We start from the raw sequence: 22,686 nt of genomic DNA on the forward strand, positions 1-22,686 counted from the left end.
CAGAGTGAAAAAAGTGTATAATATTATTTACGTCTCGTAAGTATATTTATATAAATAAAATTCAAAAATATATAATAAAAATAATAACGTATTAAATAATAATAGAAACCTAAAATTAAATATATAGTAATAGGACTAATATTAGTATTGTTTATCCCGCGATTGTTTGATATAATATTTAGCTCCAAGCTTTTCACTTCATCAGATGTTACATTTCAGTAATTTATCATTAACTACACTAGTTAACTATTATTTAATATTAGTATTTTTATTATTATTATTTAAACCACGTGGTTTCATTAACCACGTTATTTTAGGTTCCAGTATTATAATAAAATATTATTATCATATTTTTTTTTCCAGAGTATGGATGCACAAACTTGTAATTCATTTATGGAAGAAGATCCATTTTCCTTGCCTGTTAAAAAAGAAAACGTGCATGAAATAGAGCAGACAGAATATTTGTTTGTACCTCCTGCCAAGACAGATGATGAAGAAACAATATTTAAACAAGTAAGCCATTTTCTATTTTATGTTGATGTAAATTATAAATATAAGACCTGGTTTTTGTAAGAATACTCAATTTTTTATTCGTCAGGATATATTTATTTACTGTTTATGGCCCTCATATGGTTTAGCATTCATGTCTGATATGAGATATTTTGATTTATAATATAAAAAAAAGTTATTAACGAAGTGTAGGGAGATAAATAGCTATGATAAACAGATTGTTCTTAAAATTTTAAGGTAGATAAACATTTTGACGACAGTACATAACAAAGAAAGTACAGTGAGCCTCATGTTGTAAACAAAGCTGCCTAAACATTATTCTTTCTAGACCCAGATTCAACGTTGTTTACAAAAACTGTACAAAACTATCCTTGGTTTGGTGAAACATGTTCAGTTACAAAAGGTTTATTATACTTTTTGATAATCTTCATTCTAGGTCACTGCATAATTATTTTCAATCAAGACTGATTGTTTATATATGTTTCCAGCAGTGACATTATTTTATACAAAACCATTTAGATTGCGCTTAGGTGAAAACATTTTTCTATTGGTTGATAGCTAAATGCCAATACTTACAATATACGTGTTGTAATACTTACAATATATACATATCCAGTGCTATCAAGTCTGATTATATACTGAAAGATGCCAGTTGCAAACATCGAGGGCAGTTCAGGAAGTAGCTTACATTATTTAATAAAAAAAAAATAGTTATCTATTTTGAAAGGGACAATCTTAAAATTTTTCTATATAGTCTCCATTTAAATTCAGGCAATTATCATAACGATGCACGAGTTTTACAAATCCTTCTCTGTAGAAATCTGCCCCCTTAGATTTTTGGCACCTATCTTGCCCAAAACTTGTGATAAGCAAGCTTCCCCAATACAATTGCTTGCAGTAGACTTTTGTGAAATTTGGGGGAAATGAAGCGAGAGTTCCGTAATCGAAATGCGGCGATTTTCACAAATTTTATCGTTGATTATCATTGTCCGTTCATCAGTCACAACTCGGCCAACTACTGAGATCTTCTCGATGAATATTGGTGCAGCGATTTTTAAACTGAATGCACCACTGTCTCATTCCAGCATCACTCATTATTCCATCTCTGTACATCTCATAAAGTTGCCGATGAATTTTAACTGGTTTGAGGTTTTTTTCCTGTAAAAACCTAATCACTGAACACACTTCACAACTTGTGGGATTTTCTGCTAAAGCGCACTTTTCAATAATTCACAACAAATACAGTAGGAAAGTCAAAGTCCACAAGGTTATGACAACTTGGTGCATACTCTAGAAAGGTTTTGACACCAATGGGAGCTCTATCCCTATCATCTCCATGCTAGACGCAAACGTAAGTTACTTTTCTGACCGCCCTCATTGTTACCTCCAAGCTCTTGACTTCGTCAGATGTTACATTTCAGTAATATTTCATTAACCGCACTTTTTTTAAGTTCCACTATTATAATAAAATATTATTACCTTATATTTTTTTGCAGAGTATGGATGCACAAACTGGTAATTCAGTTTTGGAAGATGTTCCATTTTCCTTGCCTATTAAAATAGAAAACATGCATGAAACAGAGCAAAAAAAATATTTGTTTGTAACTCTTTCCAAGACAAGTGATGATGGACAGACAGTATTTAAACAAGTAAGCTATTTTGTCTTTTATGTTGGTTTAAGTTATAAATATAAGACCTAGTTATTGTATGAATTCTCAACTTCTTACTCATCAGGATACATTTATTTACTGTTTATGGCACCCATATCGTTAAGTAATTATGTCAGACACAAGATATTTCGATTTATAGTATAAAAAACAGATATTAATGGAGTATAGGGAGAGAAATAGTTATGATGAACAGATTGCCCCTAACACTTTATGGTAGATAAACAGTATGTAACAAAGAAAATACAGTTTGCTGATGCTTTATGGTATAAACAAAGCTGCCCAAATGTTATTTATTCTATACCCAGATCCAACATTGTTTACGAAAACAGTACAAGACTATCCTTGCTTTTGTGAACCATGTTCATGTTCAATTACTAAATGGTTTATTATAGTTTTTGATAATCCTAATTGTAGGTCTCTGCATTTTTGTTTTCAAACAACATTGATGTGTTTCTTTATGTTTCCAGCAGTGACATTGTCTTATACAAAACCATTTAGATTGTGCTTAGGTGGAAACATTTTTTTTGTTGATCGATTCATAAATGCCAATGCCTATAATATCTTTGTATTCCATTGCTATCATATACTGAATGATGCCACTTGCAAACCACGAGGGCAGTTCAGGAAGTAGCTTATGTTCTTTAATAAAAAACCAACCAAATAAAATAAAAGAAATGTTATTATCTATTTCAAAGGGATAATATTATATTTTTTTCTATGTATTCGCCATTTAAATTGAGGCACTTATCATAACGATGCACGAGTTTTACAAATCCTTCTCTGTAGAAATCTGCCCCCTTAGATTTTTGGCACCTATCTTGCCCAAAACTTGTGATAAGCAAGCTTCCCCAATACAATTGCTTGCAGTAGATTTTTGTGAAATTTGGGGAAAATGAAGCGAGAGTTCCGTAATCAAAATGCGGCGATTTTCACAAATTTTATCGTTGATTATCATTGTCCGTTCATCAGTCACAAGACTCGGCCAACCACTGAGATCGGCCTTCTTGATAAATATTGGTGCGGCGATTTTTAAACTGAATGCACCACTGCCTCATTCCACCATCACTCATTATTCCATCTCTGTACACCTCATAAAGTTGCCGATGAATTTTAACTGGTTTGAGGTTTTTTGCCAGTAAAAACCTCAAACCAGTTAAAATTCATCATCACTGAACTCACTTCACAACTTGTGGGATTTTCTGCTGTAGCGCACTTTTCAATAATTCACAACAAATACTGTAGGAAAGTCATAGTCCACAAGGCTATGACAACTTGGTGCATACTAAGTGTAGAAAGGTTTTGACACCAATAGGAGCTCTATCCTCATCATCTCCATGCTAGACGCAAACGTAAGTTACTTTTTGGACTGCCCTCATTGTTACCTCCAAGCTCTTGACTTCGTCAGATGTTACATTTCAGTAATATTTCATTAACCGCACTTTTTTTAAGTTCCACTATTATAATAAAATATTATTACCTTATATTTTTTTGCAGAGTATGGATGCACAAACTGGTAATTCAGTTTTGGAAGATGTTCCATTTTCCTTGCCTATTAAAATAGAAAACATGCATGAAACAGAGCAAAAAAAATATTTGTTTGTAACTCTTTCCAAGACAAGTGATGATGGACAGACAGTATTTAAACAAGTAAGCTATTTTGTCTTTTATGTTGGTTTAAGTTATAAATATAAGACCTAGTTATTGTATGAATTCTCAACTTCTTACTCATCAGGATACATTTATTTACTGTTTATGGCACCCATATCGTTAAGTAATTATGTCAGACACAAGATATTTCGATTTATAGTATAAAAAACAGATATTAATGGAGTATAGGGAGAGAAATAGTTATGATGAACAGATTGCCCCTAACACTTTATGGTAGATAAACAGTATGTAACAAAGAAAATACAGTTTGCTGATGCTTTATGGTATAAACAAAGCTGCCCAAATGTTATTTATTCTATACCCAGATCCAACATTGTTTACGAAAACAGTACAAGACTATCCTTGCTTTTGTGAACCATGTTCATGTTCAATTACTAAATGGTTTATTATAGTTTTTGATAATCCTAATTGTAGGTCTCTGCATTTTTGTTTTCAAACAACATTGATGTGTTTCTTTATGTTTCCAGCAGTGACATTGTCTTATACAAAACCATTTAGATTGTGCTTAGGTGGAAACATTTTTTTTGTTGATCGATTCATAAATGCCAATGCCTATAATATCTTTGTATTCCATTGCTATCATATACTGAATGATGCCACTTGCAAACCACGAGGGCAGTTCAGGAAGTAGCTTATGTTCTTTAATAAAAATGTTACATGTTACATTTCAGTAATATTTCATTAACCGCACTTATTTTAAGTTCCATTATTATAATAAAATATTATTACCTTATATTTTTTTGCAGAGTATGGATGCACAAACTGGTAATTCAATTTTGGAAGAAGTTCCATTTTCCTTGCCTATTAAAATAGAAAACATGCATGAAACAGAGCAAAAAAAATATTTGTTTGTAACTCTTTCCAAGACAAGTGATGATGGACAGACAGTATTTAAACAAGTAAGCTATTTTGTCTTTTATGTTGGTTTAAGTTATAAATATAACATCTAGTTATTATATGAATTCTCAACTTTTTATTCATCAGGATTCATTTATTTACTGTTTACAGCACCCATATCGTTCAGTAATTGTGTCAGACACAAGATATTTTGATCCAACATTGTTTACGAAAAGAGTACAAAACTATCTTTGGTTTTTTGGAGCACGTTCAGTTACTAAATGGTTTATTATAGTTTTTGATAATCATCATTCTAGGTCTCTGTATTTTTCTTTTCAAACAACGTTGATATGTTTTCAGCAGTGGCATTGTCTTATACAAAACCATTTAGATTGTGCTTAGGTGGAAACATTTTTTTGTAGATCGATTTATAAATGCCAATGCCTATAATATCTTTGTACTCCATTGCTATCAAGTCTGATCATATACTGAATTATGCCACTTGCAAACTACGAGGGCAGTTCAGGAAGTAGCTTATGTTCTTTAATAAAATACCAACCAAATGAAAAAAAAGAAATGTTATCTATTTGAAAGGGACAATCTAACTATTTTTCTACGTAGTCGCCATTTAAATTGAGGCTTTTATTATAACAACGCATGAGCTTTCCAAATCCTTCTCAGTAGAAATCTGCTGCCTTAGATTTTTGGCACTTATCTTGCCCAAAAGTTATGATAAGCAAGCTTTCCTGATACAATTAATTGCAGTAGACGTTTGTGAAAATTGAGGTAAGTAATGGGACAGTTCTGTAATCGTAATGCAGCGATTTTCACAAATTTTATCGGTGATTACCTTTGTCAGTTCATCAGTCACAAGGCTCGGCCGACTACTGAGGTCCTTATCATGAATATTGGTGCGATCATTTTTTAATGCACCACTGCCTCACTCCATCATCCCTCATTATTCCATTTCTGTACATCTCACAAAGTTGATGAATTTTAATTAGTTTGAGGTTTTTTGCTAGTTAAAACCTAATTACTTAATGCACCTCACAACTTGCAGGATTTTCTACTCAAGCGCTTATTTCAATAATACACAACGAACAAAGTAAGAAAAATCATAGTCCACAAGGTTACAACACCTTGATGCGTACTAAGTGTAGAAATGTTTTGACGCCAAGAAGATGGCTATATCCCTAACATCTCCTTGATAGGCTCAAATGTAAGTTACTTTCTGGATCACCATTGTAATAATGAATGGAGGCCCTTTTAAACTCATGAGGCTTTTTCGTTTTCTTTACTTTGGAAATAGTACAGACTTTTTCCCCTTGAATAATTGTATAGAAGTTAATAGGTTGAGAGTTAAGTTAAGAGTAGCAGATAATTCAGACTGTGATGTATGATTATGAACACCCCTATAGCACAGTAGGAATACTTATATACTTTCCTTTCACGTGCTGTCATCTTTTGACACCCTCAGTAACCAATATATGAAATCTATTCTGTTAGATGGTGTTTGTTAGTGATTAAGATTATTTTTTACAGTTTCTACAGAGTGAGATAAGTGTGCATTATTTCCATGTTTTAAGTATATTAATATATTTAAAAATAATAATATAGTAATTTCTAAAATATCCCATTTAATCATTAATCATATTTGAGGAGCTAGGAGCTAAGTAAACCTTATGTATTTTTTTATAAAATAATGGAATCTCATCTGCTACATAGTCAGACTCACCCTGTTAGCAAACAGGAAATTGGTCATGAACAACAGACAGATATTCAGAATGATTCTGAAAGCGAAATACGGGGGATATTCAATAAGTAAAGAGATAAATTGATGTAGAAGTGGAACAGTTTGTAGGAGGAGTTTTGTATTTTCATTACTTTAGGTTGGCATCACTGGGATGATCTGAGAACAGGTGATGGATAAAAATCATTTTGTTTATAACCTCAAAGTTGCATTTAACAATGGTGTGCCCACTTAAAGTTTCCACATTAGTTAAAGAATGTTCAGTGATCTGTTTTTTGCTTTCAGAAGGTGTAAGTTTTTTCTTGAATAATTTTACAGTATGGTGAAAGTTGTATGAACCGCGGATACTTTTGTAAGTGGGTAGAACAGTTAAAAAATGGTCGAACCTCAATCACTGAAGAGCAATGTCCTGGCCGGCCAGTTGAATTGTCAATTCCTTCACTTGAAACCTGCATTGATGACATTTTTCGTGAAGACTGGCATATTACAGTCGAACAAATAGAAAAAAAGTTACAGTAAGTGTTGGCACAGTTCATAATGTTTTCAGTAACAAGCTCATGTACAGCAAAACAAGTGCAAGGTGGGTCCTGAAGAAGTTAACGCAACAAGGAAACAAGACTCAAAGTGTGTGCTGATTTGAAAAAAACGTTATGAAAGGGAAGGTGATCCTTTTCTAAACAAGATTTTAACGTGTAATGAAACTTGGGTTCACAATTTTGTACCAGAGTCTAAAAAAACAAAGCATGGAATGGAAGCATATCAGCTCACTTGTCCGAAAGAAATTCAAAATGCAAGCATCAGTGGGAAAAGTCATATTGACCGTCTTTTGGCATGCGCAAGCCGTCTTATGTGATTATTTGCAAAATAAGCGTACAATAAACAGTACAATACTCAGACACGCTGATGAAAAATGTAAAGCCAACAATGAGAGAAACATCACGGATCTCAAAGAAAAGGCGGATATTGGTACACGACAATGCTCGACGTCACACCGCATAGCTGACCCAAGAAACCATTGGAAAGATGGGTCGGGAAATACTACTACATCCTTCCTATAGTCCTGACTTGACTTGGATTTTCATTTGTTTGTTACTCTCAAGGAGGAAAAACATTCACTATCAATGATGAGGAAACATCAAAGTCTATATACCCAGTGAATATGTTTCGTTTGCCAAAAATTGTATCTTTTTAGGTAATAAAAAACAATGACCTCTACTAGTATTGCCCAATCATGTGTATTTTTTGAGATTTAGAAACTCATTGATCATTTTGCCTCTGGTTTTCATGTGGTGTTTGTTACAAACATAGACTATTTTTATAGTAACTCATTTTCATACATAACTGACACAGGCTGCTGCTTTGGAACACACTTTGATCCATAACATGTCTTAAATTATCTTTGACATTATAGGAGGGCTGTCCAGAAAGTAACTTACGTTTTGAAATAAAAAACCAACTAAGTAAAAAAAAAATTATTATATACATTTTAAAGGAACAATCTTCAATCTTAAACTGTTTTTCTACATAGTAGCCATTTAAATTGAGGCACTTAATTAAAGTGCATCTAAATTGCACAAGCAATTCCTTAAGCACAAGCTTTTCAATTCCTTTCTGTAGAAATCTACAGCCTTAGATTTCAACCACTGGTTTACACTTGCATTAAGTTTTGCATCATTTTCAAAGCGCTTTGTTGCATTGCGAGCCAGGTCTTCATTGCTGGATAGATGTGGTAATCGCCCAGTGCCAGATCCAGACTGTACTGTGGGTGATCAAACACCACCCCTCGAAAACCATCCAAGAGGTATCTGGCACTTAGTCGTGTGTGGATGTGCGTTGTGAAACAACAACACTATGAGCTCAGTCTTCCTGATGCTTGTTTTGCATCGCTCTCCATAGATTTATCAATGTTTCACAATATCTTTCTGAGTTAATTGTGTTGCCATTTTCAAGGAAATCAACGGAAGCACTCCCTCAGCGGCCCAAAACATAGTTGCCATAATCTTTATAGCTGACAATGGTTGAAAATATTTTACTGGTTTTCTGGGAGAACCAGTGTGACTCCATTCTATGGGCTGTCTTTTTGTTTCACAGTTGACATGCTTTACCCATGTCTCATTTTCTGTTACGACACGATCAAGCAGTGGATTACCATCCTCGTTGTAGGCTTCGAGGTAATTCAGCGATGCAGCAAGAAGCTATTTTTTTTGGTCTTTCAAGATTTTTGGCACCCATTTTGCACATAACTTGTGGTAGCCAAGCTTCCCTGTTACAATTTCTTGCAGTAAACTTTGTGAAATTTGGGGAAAATGAGCAATAGTTTCGTAATCATAAAATAGTGATTTTCATGAGTTTTATAGTTGATTTTAATTGTTATTTAATCAGCCAAAAGGCTAGGTCGACCACTGCGGTTCTTATCATGAACATTGGTGTGACCATTTTTAAACTGAATGCACCACTGCCTCACTCCACTGTTACTCATTATTCCATCTCCATACACCTTACAAAGTTGCTGATGAATTTCAATTGCTTTGAGGTTTTTTGCCAGTAAAATCCTGATAACTGAACGCATCTCACACTCGCAGTATTTTCTATTGAAAAGTACATTTTAATAATTTACAATAAAAAAAGTAGAAAAATCACAGCTCACATGCTACGACATCTTGATGCGTTCTGAGTATAAAAATGTTTTGACGCCAGGATGGTAGCTCTATCCCCATCAATCTCCATGCTAGGGACAAATTTAAGTTACATTTTGAACTGCTGTTATAGTTAGCTCCATGCTCTTGACTTTATCAGATGTTACATTTCAGTAATATTTAATTAACCACACTTATTTTAAGTCCCACTATTATAAAACAATATTATTATTACTTTATATTTTTTGCAGAATATTGATGGACAGACTGGTAATTCATTTTTGGAAGAAGATCCATTATCCTTGCTCGTTAAAAAAGAAAACATGCATGAAACAGAGCAAAAAGACAATTTGTTTGTACCTCTTGCAAAGACAGATGATGAGCAAACAATATTTAAACATGTAAGCTATTTTCTATTTTCTCTTGGTTTATGTTATAATTATAAGATCTAGTTATTGTAAGAATTCTCAATTTTTCTATTCATCAGGATACTTTTATGTAGGGTTTATGGCCCACATATCATGTAGCATTCTTGTCTGACATAAGATATTTTATTTATAATATAAACAATATATTATATGGAGTATTGGGAGGTAAATAGCTATGATGAACAGATTGCCCCTAACTTTATGGTAGGTAAACATTTTTTACAACAGTACATAACAAAAAAAAATACAGTGAGATGATGCCTCATGGTATAAGCAAAGCTGCCTAAACAATATTCATTTTATACCCAGATTCAAAATTGTTTAAATTGTACAAAGATAGTAAAACAGCAAATATAGATGTTTTTGGGCTCTTGGATTGTGTATAGCATCGCAATAAATGAATGAATGCAGGCCATGTTAAAGTTATGAGGCTTTTTCATTGCTTTCAGGCTGAAAACTACAGACTTTTTCCCCTTGAATAATAGTTTTAATAGGTTGATAGATACAAAAACATAAAAGAGGAGTAGAAGGAAATTCTTAAGTTCAGATAGACCGGATAATGAATACAAATCAGTGGTATTCATTTTTTAATTGATGTCCACAATGTTGAACTATTTTTTACATGCCATAAAGGATGTGTTATATCTTTTTCTCTATAATTTATTTGAAGTTTCAAGTTAATTTTTTTTTCTACAGTCATTTGACTTGTTTGTTGCAGCTCTCCAATATTTCCTATGTAGTACCAGTCGTTTCATTTTGTTATACCCCCTACATCACACTTCCCTAACAACTTGGTTTTGATATTCCAACTGTTGCTTCCTGCACAATTTTTTCCATGTACCTGCCTCTCCAATATCAAAGCTACTATTCCAGGATGCTGTAATATGTGGTCTGTAAGTCTGTCACTATCCAACCATTTGATTTTTATCATGCTATAGCACCACATTTCAAAAGCTTCTCATCTTTTCTCCTCAAGTACTTTGATTGTCCAAGTTTCACTTGCATATAAAGTTATGATCCAAGCATATACTTTCAAAAATGATTTCCTGATGTTTAAATTAATTTTTGATGTAAGCAAATTATATTTTTGACTGAAAGCTCGTTTGGCTTGTGCTATTTGTCAGTTATCACTGCTGCTTCATCCATCTTTTAGTAATTCTACTTCCCAAATAACAGAAGTCTTTTACCTCCATAATCAATTCATATTTTTATACTCAGTGGTCCATTTACATTATTTCGACTATATTCCATTACTTTTGTTTTGTTCTTGCTTATTTACATGCAGTAGTTCTTCCGAAGGACTTCATTTATGCCATTCATTGCCTGTAATAAATCACTTTTACTCTCTGCTAGAATTTCTATATCATCAGCAGATCGTAGCACCTTTATCTTTACACCTTGTACTGTTACTCCGGATCTAAATTGTTCTTTAACATCATTAACTGCTAGTTCTATGTAAAGACTAAAAAGTAACGGGGATAAGGAACATCCTTGTCGAACTCCCTTTTTTATTACGGTTTTTTTCTTATGTTCTTCAATTATTACTGTTGCTGTTTGGTTCCTATAAATGTTAGCAATTAATCTTGTGTCTCTGTATATGAACCCTAATTTATTTAAATGCTGAACATTTTATTTCAGTGTACGTTATCGAATGTCCTTTCCAGGTATTTAAATTCCAAATATGTTGGCTTGTTTTTCTTTAATCTTCCTTCTACTATTAATCTGAGCTCTAAAATTGTTTCCCTTGTCCCTATACTTTACCTGAAACCAAATTGATCCTTTCCTAATACTTCTATTCTTCTCTCAATTCTTCTATACAGAATTCTAGTTAAGATTTTTGATGCATGAGTAGTTAAACTAATTGTTCTATATTCTTCACATTTATCTGCCCCTGCTTTCTTTGGTATCATAACTATAACACTTTTTTTGAAGTCTTGACGAAAATTCCCCTTTTTCATAAATATTACGCACCAGCTTGTATAATGTATCCATTTCTTCCTCACCTGCACGCGCAGTAATTCTGCAGTTATTCAGTCTATTCCAGGAGCCTTTCTGTCATTCAGATCTTTTAATGCACTCTTAAATTCAGATTGTTTATCCCCTTTCATCCTCTTCGACTTTCTCTTCTTCCTCTAAAACACCATTTTCGATTTCATCTCTTCTGTATAACTCTTCAATATATTCCACTCGCCTATCGACTTTTCCTTTCATGCTATAAATCGGTGTACCATTTTTGTTTAACATATTATTAGATTTTAGTTTATGTACCCCAAAATTTCTTGTTCATTACGAAAACCATTCCTGCCTGCACATTATTTGAAGCTCAGTTGATTATTGTAAAATCTCTAACCAAAAGTCATTTTCTTGTTCCCTAGAATAACTATAGCTGGAATTACTATATCAGAAAATCGTAGCATCATTATCTTTTCACCTTGCACTGTTACTCCAGATCTAAATTGTTCTTTAACATCATTAACTGCTGGTTCTATTCAAAAATTAAAAGGTAACAGGGATAGAGAACATCCTTGTCCGACTTGTTTTTACTACTACCACCGACAATATTAGGTCAATCAAATTAAATTTTAAGTGCCAAAATTAACTTCCATTAGGTAAGACATGTGAAAAATAGGAAAACCTGTAGAAATGAATGAACTACTTTTCCAACCTCTTGTTGTTCAAAATCATTTTCAAAATAGCATTCAAAGTTGGAGAAAAACAATTTTTTTTGTTTTAAAGAAAAACGAGACGTTTTGCAAAAAAGAGTTTTCAGTTCACAGACTAGCTGAGGACATCAAGCCAAAGTCTATCGTCCCCACATTAAATTCGGCACATCAACGTGCCTAATTTAATCAATATTGTACAGTGTTCAACATGATTTTGCTTACAGTGAAGAAAATGATCGCTGTGGAATAATTTTTATATTAAAGTACAAGTATTTGAGTACAACGTGTGTATGTTTATCTGTACGTACTACTGACTAAACCAACACTACTGGCTGCCCACAACCTTCTGGTACCACTAACAAAGGATTTCATCAGGAGGGGGGATCACCCTCACACTCGGTCATATGCTACATCACACTGTGCCAACAGTCACCAACTTCACACACACTGCACAGCACAACCATGCACACACTAACACATAGCTTACAAACACATACCATTAATTTACCAAAGCCTTCATCAGACCCAGAGGTGGAGTCCCCCTCCAACCTCATCACACCCAGGTGAACCCTACAAGCTCAGGAAGCTCCCTAGGCACTCAGCTGGGGGCCTGTCTGTCCCCGTGCCTTCCATCACCTCACTCTGCGTGTCTCATCCTAGCTATTCAAGTCCTTCAACACTGCTCTAGAGAAATTAGTAATTGTGTTTTAAACTTCCTTAGCATGTGTTCTAAAATGTACCAGACGCCCAACGCCGGGCTAGATTCAACTCGCTGTTCTTCCAGTGTAAGGATCAACCTCTTGGCCACAGTTATAGCCACGACCTCTGTTTTCTCCGAAGACATCCGCAGTTCAACCCTGCTCATCCAGTCTTTAATGATACCATATACGATGCTAACTTTTCCAGTCACCTCTCTCTTCATAGCCGCATCAACCACAATCACGAGGTCGTCAGCTAACCCCATAAGGGTGACCTGGCAGCATTGGGAGGTGGAATACCTTATCATATGCAATATTCCATAGGGTCGGTCCAAGTACCGAGCCCTGAGGGACCCGCCCCTTTTTAGAGCATCCTCTATTAGTTTCCTCTCCACCTCGTAGATCAGTCTGCAACCAGACAAATAAGACTGCATCGGCCAATCAGATAATCCGGTACTGAGTTCTACCAAGGCACAGAGAATAGCAGCGTGTGTAATGCTATTAAAAGCATTCTGCACATCGACAGTTACTAGAACACACACACACATCCTTCTTGCGGCCTGTTCCCCACGCTCTCGAATAATGCTGTCCGCCATCTGGCTAACAGCAGAGACAGCATCAAGGGGTTGACCTACCCCAGCGGAACACAAACTGGCTTGCACAGAGGGCGTCCACAGCCCCAGCCTGTCTTCGCACCAGCATTCGCTCGAAAAATTTAGCCAGTGCATCGATCATAGACAGAGGCCTATATGATGATGTGTTTCCTTGTAATACGCATTATACACTTCTCTTAGGGACACCAGGCGCCCAAGCCTTCTCTTGTCCCAATGGCACTTCTTCCGCCCACCAATACACAGCTTGTGGCGGAGTGTCCCATTACAGGCGTTAGTGAGGGACTCAACAAGACAGGCCATCTTCTCCTCGGCTTTCGGGAGTCAAACAACTCCCCGAAGATCGATCACCCCAGCAAATGCCTCTGCATCCTTATTTCTGGTACTCCAGCTCATTGTCGCAGATCATCGTACTCGTCACATATCAATCTCCGCAATCACCGTAATAACAGCCCATTGATCACTAGCCGTGAATACTTCCCATACCTTCCACTTCGGAACCCTGCTAGCTAGATCAGGTGTAGCAAATGTGAGGTCCACCACAGATCCTGACTCTCCTCTCCTGAGGCTGTATGTCCCCTCGCAGTTATTAGACAAACTAACTCAAGCGCCGCCACCGCATCGTTCAGGGTGGTGCCACGGGCGTTGGTTTTCGTTGAAACCCAGGAGGCCGACCAGTCGTTAAAATCTCCCGCCAGCAGTGCAGGACGACAACAAACCACATCTCAAAAAATCAAGAACACCAGTATCTCTCCAGAATGATGTTGGACCCTCTCCTAGTTTTCTTTGTTGTCCTTCTTCTTTTTAGGGCATGCAGTGCTATCTGTCCTGTACCCCTCTCCAACACAGTTGAAACATCAAGCCACCCCGTCTGTGTCCTCACAGTTCCTCGCAAGGTGGCAAGTCTCCAGGCATCTATATCACTGTTGTGGGAGCTCGATGTATTTCCACTCTGTAAGAGACTCTCTCAGCCCAATATTGACCCGTCTCTGCAGAGCAACAGCTGCGACGATGGTCGCCGGATGCCGCCACGCCGGTCTCCCCATTTCCCAGCCTGACTGCCTATCCATAGATGATCTGACAATACCTACCCAGTGACCGCAACCAGCGCCTTGAAATTCTCACCCTGTTGGATGCCTTTCTCCAAATCATGAATCCGGAGAACGGCCATCCTCGTTTTCTTAATGATAGACCCAACCTTTAAGATTGAAATCAGATTTTGCCTTAGAGTGCCAGACTTCTCTATCCACCTTAACTTTAATTTCCATTCTGTCGTCTGCCTTCCTTACAGAAGGAATCACAGAAGTCGGCGGCATCATAATGTCTTTCCTGACCTACTTAATCCGGTCTGCATAGGTAGCCGCAGACTTTACTTTGATCATTCTCCCCTTTTTTCCTCTACTGGTTCATCTCGCCTCCATGCAGAAGGGAGACTTCCAGTCAGAGCGATTATGTGACATCTATAGCCAGTCGACCTACACTCACACCCTAAAATCTTGCACGCATATACGGCAGTATCCTGCAAGTTGATGTCTGCCTGGAGAGGCCCAAGGTCAACAGTTCTTCTTGATTCTGGCGAATACATGTACTAGGCCCAACTCAAGGTCACTTCCATCATCAGAATCAACACATGCAGTATGAAACATGTTGGAGACCGATGTTTCATCTGTTTCTGTGTCTCCCAACACGTCTTACCTCCAACATAGCCAGCACTACATTTCCAGCCCTAATGGGAGACTTACTAAGGAGCCAGGCCACCTGCGGGTGCCTGGTGGCCAGGGAATCCATTACCTTACTTTCTGCCAGAGCATTTATGTCGATAACTGCAACCATATTTAGGGCCCTGTGTCTCCGATCCAGAGTTCCTACCTGTGTGTTCCTGAAGGCCTTCTTAGGCCGTCCTTAATAAACTCAGTAACCTAGGGTGCAGGCACCCTGTTATCCAGTGCATTCATAATCGGACACCGAGTAACAACAAGCCTTTGAGGGGCCGCATCCGATGTGATTCTCTTTGTAGTGTCAACAGTGATATCATTTGCCGTTTTTCTAAGATCTGACAACATTTAGACAAGTAAGATATTTTCATTTACTATTTAATGGCGTAAATAACATGTGGCAATTCTTGTTTAACATTAGATACTTTGATTAAAAAGAATGATGAAAACAGTATGTGGAGGATTGTAGCTGTCATGATACTAGTTATAAGTCACTTTTGAAAACTCATGGCTTTTGAAAAAGAATAAACATTCCGTGCCAGGTTTTATAAAAGGTTTCTTGGTTCTTTCTTCGTAGTCCCAAAATATAGTGTTGTTCATCCCACAACAAACCTACTGAAATGCAGCTGATAGATTCTTGCAAGTGAATATATAATCTATTCACAGAATCCAGCTATTGATGAAAATTGTTGTCCTTACAAAAAACTACTTCGATGTATCTCTTATGGTGCTGTATATGTGTCACAGCCATAACAAATTGTTTACCTCCCAACAGACAGTTTGTTTCATTATTGCTGTTGAAACATCCATGAAACACAGAAATAAATAAATGTAAGAAATATTATACTTCTTTATGCCAATCCTATTGGTCTTTGATAAGAGCCATGAGGCTACTTTTCCAGGATCTATACTTCATGTGTAGTTTGTAGTGTGAAATTTATGAGATTTCTGAGGGTTCCTAAGAATTTTTGATCTGGTTTTATGCCATTTCTCTAAGGTTTTCATTACTGATTGATTAGAATCTTTTTTTCATGTACATTGAATTATAACCGGTAATTATAATAAAACGACTATTCAGTATCGTAATATAGGAATTGCATAATATAAATCTGAAAATTATTGGATTGTATTGAAATGTCGCTACTTTTAAGGAAAACAAAATTTGACTTTTTGAAGCTGTAGAACGCATCAGCTTTCACAAAATAAGGGAAACTTCTTAGAGTTTCCTTTCACAGAAATTTTAATTCATATTTAAATGGCAGTTTCAATTAAATTTGTGCTTAAATTGTTGGCAGTCCATAAATATTCTATAGAAACTGTTGAAACCATTCCCAGTATTGAATTCACTTTCCACAGTCTCTGGACAATAAATTTTGAATCGCTTTATATGGGATGAAACGGAGCTTCTTATAAATTGCCTTGTTGAAGTTGTTTTTTGTGTTGAGCTAACCTTTGCACAGGTTTGTTGAAACTACTTCATATAGTTGATATGTTTTAGTTTTTTCTTCAAATACTGATGGTCTATCACTTCACTCATATATCTTTATTGATCCAATCTTCCAAAAGTCTTCAATTAGTGTTCTTACACTATATCGATTAGGAACCGGTGTACCTGGAAGTCTAATAAAATACTATTCTTTCACTGTCTGATACTCTCCATGCTTATGAAGATGGATTAAATGAGAACTTTTCACTGTTCTGTGTACACATGGAAAGACAGCCTCAGTCATTCAAAGACAATGAACAAACAGTGACAACAAAGAATCACATTTTCTTATGTTAAGACACATCTTGTCTCAACATTGTGATTGGCTCATGGAAGCTAACTGCACGCAATACAGGATACCAACCTTTGTGAAAGCATTACTCATAGTGCATAGAATAAAATTTCTTCAGCCTATAATCATGTTTATATAGGTGCGCAGTTACTTTTTGAATGCACTGGTTTATAAACATCCTGTTAGAGCTCATGCTTAGAATGATACATTTTCAGGTTAGATGGTAGCAATGAATTTACACTGACAAAATGTGATATTGCTAGATATTTTGTCTACAAAGATGCTAATCATATCACCAAAATAGCTGTCAAAGAAATGTCTGTGACTTTGTGTGAGCTATAGACTAAGAAAAATTCTTCGTCCTTTAAAAATTTACTATAAAACTTAATCATCAATTCAGTGATTGGTTTGCCCTATTAACCAATTTTAGGGAACTTAGCAGTGAAATTTATAGAATTTATTTATGCTTTCATTACTACAAATTTGGTCGATATTGACTGATGAAGAAAAATAAGTAACTTCATAAACAAGTAATGTTCTCAAAATCATTTCTTATAAAATTTCCATATCAGGTGTTAAATACATGCCAATTTGCTGCTGTTGTACTATTTTATCACGTTGTTTAGCCAAAACTGTGCAGGAATTTTTTTGCCAAACCCTGACACAATGAACTGCAGCGTTGATGGAAACACAAATCCACAGATGAATCGAAATGATGTTCAGTAGGTAACACCAAATGTTTATTGATAATGCTGCATGTTAATTAATTTTTTTATGTTTGAAACGATCTAAATCTTATTACTCATAGTAGTGTTCTCTTGAAATCAGAAAAACAGTTTAAAATTTTTAAATAAGACATCTAAAAGTAAAGTTTTTTATTTTTACCAAACGCTCAGCAATTATCATAAGTTTTTTTTTCTATTCTGTCACGAAATTAAGTTTAAACCTGGAACCAAAATTTATCAAAAAAGAAATAATTTATAAATTATGCCTCAGTAGGTTATAAATTGCATTACATACTTCTGGTATGAATTTGAATATATGTGATTTAGAAACAAAACATTTCTCAAGAAACATGTAGCTCACTCCTGTTGATAAATACTAAACAATTATTTTAAGTTTCATTGCAGCTGACATTGCTTTTCTTATGTCACCCATTTTTTGTGTATCAGAATTGATTAAAAATTTATATATTTTTGATCTTCAGTATATTATTCTTTCATTATTAACTTGGCTAAATTCTTAATTCTTTTTTTTTATAATTTTCTTTTTTTTATTTGTCATTATAAAATTGTCTGTTGTCAGACTAGTTTTAGTTCTATACTATGTAGCACACAGTTTACGGATTATGTTACATTTTGTTAATTATTTTTTAACTGCATTTACTAAAGAAATTTTTATTTTTGCTCCGTACAAACAAACATATTGTGCTTGGTTAAATATGAAGATGAGATATTTATTATTAGAGTATAAGTTGTCAATTTGTAGTTGGAATTGTTAAAATTAACAAAGTTTTGTGATTGATTTTTTAATTAAAAATTATTGTAATTTTTTTAGGATAATGAAAAAACTATTGGTGATGTGGAGGAAAGAAGTACTGAAAGTATTTTACTGACATCAAAATGTGTGGTTTGCAATAAAATAAAAAATAACTGTACATGTGATAATGTTGTTGGTAAAGAATATGATCATTTAAACAGTTTTGCTTTTAAAGAAAAATGCTTGCAAATTACTAATAAAACAGATGAAGAAATGAAAATCATAACTTCTCATCATCCTATTCACAGATGTACTTTTTGTCAGGAGTCTTTCACTCGAAGAAGTACCTTAGAGTCACACTTATCTATTCATGTTGTCAAAAAAAACTTAACACGTAATTTTTGTAAAAAAACTTCTTACAAAAGCAGTAATTTAAAGACACATCTCTCTATTCATACTGGTGAGAAGAAATTCACTTGTGATTTTTGTAAGAAAACATTTCGTCTAAAATGTAATTTAAAAACACATCTCTCTATTCATACTGGTGAGAAGAAATTCACTTGTAATTTTTGTAAGAAAACATTTCGTCTAAAATGTAATTTAAAAACACATCTCTCTATTCATACTGGTGAGAAGAAATTCACTTGTAATTTTTGTAAGAAAACATTTCGTCTAAAATGTAATTTAAAAACACATCTCTCTATCCATACTGGTGAGAAAAAATTCCCTTGTAATTTTTGTAAAAAAACATTTACTCACCTCAGTACTTTAAAAATACATCTCGCTATTCATACTGGTGAGAAGAAATTCACTTGTAATTTTTGTAAGAAAACATTTAATCAAAGCAGTAATTTAAAAACACATCTCGCTATTCATACTGGTGAGAAGAAATTCACTTGTAATTTTTGTAAAAAAACATTTAATCAAAGCGGTAGTTTAAAAAGACATCTCGCTATTCATACTGGTGAGAAGAAATTTACTTGTGATTTTTGTAAGATAACATTTCGTCTAAAATGTAATTTACAAACACATCTCGCTATTCATACTGGTGAGAAAAAATACACTTGTAATTTTTGTAAAAAAACATTTAATCAAATCAGTAATTTAAAAAGACATCTCACTATTCATACTGGTGAGAAAAAATTCACTTGTAATTTTTGTAAAAAAACATTTAATCACAGCAGTAACTTAAAAACACATCTCGCTATTCATACTGGTGAGAAGAAATACACTTGTAATTTTTGTAAAAAAACATTTACTCGCCTCAGTACTTTAAAAACACATCTCACTATTCATACTGGTGAGAAGAAATACACTTGTAATTTTTGTAAAAAAACATTTAATCAAAGCAGTACTTTAAAAACACATATCGCTATTCATACTGGTGAGAAAAATGTTGCATGTAATTTTATCTAAAAAGTTTACATGCAAGTCAAATTAAGTTGACAGAGTGATATAAATTTTCTTTATTTGTAGTTTGTTGCTTTTTTTTTACATTATTGTATACACTATTCAAAACAAATTAATTTATAAACAAGATCATTCAGAATCATTTATCATTTATGTAATGTATGTACAATTCATTAATAAAGTTTTGTAGTAGCTTATATTTTACATGATTAATATTTACTTTATATCAGGTTGTCTAAAAAGTATTGAGCCTTTGGAGGCCAAAATTGAGGATACATGTATTGCTATTGAAAAATAACATTTTGAGACCACGTGCACAATTTTTTTCGATTACTTTCTGCCATTTTTCCATCACACCATATACCCTGAGCTATAAACGTCTGTGGTTTCTGTTCATAAAACACACGGTTTTCACAGGCCTTCTTTAAAACTAGTTTAACACCGTTCAGGGAGTTGTTGCATAGATTGAAACAATGATATGCTGATTGTGCTAGGTCTAGGCTATTTAATGAATGCATCAAACCTCTCAGTCAAGTTATCTTAGTTGCTGACTGGTCGTTAAAGATGTATGCAGTCTGGCAGTATGCATTTTGGCAGTCTGGCGTGGTGTATGGCATCCTTTCTGTTGACCAATTTAGGTTGCTTCTTTTGTATTGCTCGCACCTAGCTTTGCATGATTGCACCAAACGAGCTAATTGTCGACAGTACATGCCTGAATCTATCATAGTTTGTCAGATCATGTGCCACCCAAACGTCTAGCTTGTTTTGTAGCTAGCTTTCTCCGATGGTTTAACAATGTTTGGTGATGGGTATTAGGTCACTAGCAATGTCATGTAGGTTTGCATGCTTAGACTTAGCCAAAATATCATTCACTTTCTCTGTTTTGGTCATCCACTGCTAGCAGCATCTTGGACATCAGAATTCCCAAAACAAAAACGACTGAACAATCTTTTGGCTGTTGCACAGCCAGTTCAAAAACAAAGATTATTCAGTTGTTGCTAATATTCCAAGTATTCAGTATGTTGATAACACAGATAATTATATTAATATATTTATTAATTGTAGAAAGAATGTATCGATTAAACATTATCCTCTACCATTATTGCAAAATTATGAATATAAAAACATATTTATTTATATATACAATATAAACAATTTATTTATTCGGTGTACTAATATTGGGTTACTGTTTTCATAACTCCTGTATTTTTGTTATAATTACATTAATCTAATGTCTAGTCTGATGTTAAGTTACTTACAACCGCGATAAATTATGTTGATAATTTATTTAATTAAAGTTGTTTTTTATTTTATTATCTTGATAATTTATTACATTATTTTTTTTTTTAAAAATTCAGATATAATTTTAAATAAAGAAAAAAATTTTAAAAGATTATATAACAAGTTATCATCAGATAATACACTGCCTCCCGTCAAAAATCATATGATAATTTATTTACTTTAAAATGAAATATTACAATTATAATGTTATAATTGCAAGTGCATGTATTATATAATGGTATATTTTTTCAACAATGTAAATGAAATTACCGCCAATATATTACAAGTAATAACACGATTAGAAATTACAAATACGTTATATACAATGTATAATATAAGTGTGAAATACAAATATATAAATTAAATTATGAGTGTTCATACAATATTTATGAGTATGTTGACATACATATGAAAATATAAATAAAATGAAATTACAATTACTTCGGAAATATTATTTAAATCGACCACTTGAGATTGTTAACATGCTTAAATTATGCAGATCTTAGACCTCTGACCATGATCGGATGGTTTGAAAGAATTTGTTTGCGGTAGTGGAAGTGCATCATTAAAAGCAATGTAGTTCTGTTCTTTGTTTGAGTGTTTTGATTGTGGCCTTACATCTTGATTAGGATTATGTTTATTATTACTATCGCTATTATTATCGTTTGAATTTTTATTATTTTGATAATCAGGATTCTGTTGTCCTTGTAAATAAGGTAACGCATTTAAATTTATATTAATGTTAAGATTAGTTTTTGGTACAAGCATTATCTTTGATGAGAATTGACGGTTTTCGGTGGCATCCATAGGTCCTTTGTAAAAGCAAATGGTTCTTTTTTGTTTAGAGGTTATAAAAGTCTTCCCTTTTCAGATACTGTTTAGGAATATGTTCCGATTTAGAAATATTCTCTTGACAGGGCCTCTTTGTCCAATCCAACGTCACAGAACAGTGTTCTCAAAGTAGGCGCACACATCTGAATGAAAGCGTGTAGGGCACAGTCTTATTGAATTATAGATGAATCGTCATTTAACAAAGCCCTAAAGGATTGTAAAATTTAATTTGTCCGGAATCTCCAATTAAGCCTGACCAGTAACTGTACCTTGAAAGAAACGGTCCGCTCAGTCCTCTTAATGATAGTCGACATCAGACATTGAGTCCTGAAGATTCAAGTCAAGTAGACGGTTCAGTTCCGTATTTCCACATCCATTGTCATCATACGTCGTACGTTACAGATATTTTCATATGTCCAATATCAGTTAACAATCTTATTTTCTTGTCTCGAATGACAGTCGTGTTTTCACCATCGCTAAACTTTCTCAACTGATTACATCTCATCGCATTGATTAACTATTCGTGACCCAGATATTGGTTTTTGTAAAAAGAAAACAAAAAATGAAATCCATCACCTGAAAAATAAATTGTATAGCCTTTTCCAAAATGATTGGCAAGAGTGGGGATTCATATGAAAAAATAAGAAAACGGAGACAAAGTGAGACAAGTACGAACACTGACTGTTAGAATTGTATCAATCTTTTTTATGTCGACGGGAAA

The 22,686-nt window shown here is 34.2% G+C and overlaps 1 protein-coding gene across 1 annotated transcript in view; it reads left to right on the forward strand.

Annotated features, from left to right (window-relative positions):
- The window catches only part of LOC142332773 (uncharacterized), a 71,502-nt gene extending 51,285 nt beyond the window's left edge, over nt 1-20,217 (forward strand). The window contains exons 5-7 of the mRNA XM_075379389.1: nt 364-513; nt 9,323-9,472; nt 18,522-20,217. Coding sequence (XP_075235504.1) covers nt 364-513; nt 9,323-9,472; nt 18,522-19,859 — 1,638 coding nt within the window. The 3' untranslated portion in view covers nt 19,860-20,217. The remainder of the gene's footprint in view (nt 1-363; nt 514-9,322; nt 9,473-18,521) is intronic.
- Nucleotides 20,218-22,686: the final 2,469 nt, after the last annotated feature.

Source organism: Lycorma delicatula, chromosome 12, assembly GCF_047948215.1.
Source record: "Lycorma delicatula isolate Av1 chromosome 12, ASM4794821v1, whole genome shotgun sequence".
In the NCBI taxonomy this organism is placed as follows: domain Eukaryota; kingdom Metazoa; phylum Arthropoda; class Insecta; order Hemiptera; family Fulgoridae; genus Lycorma; species Lycorma delicatula.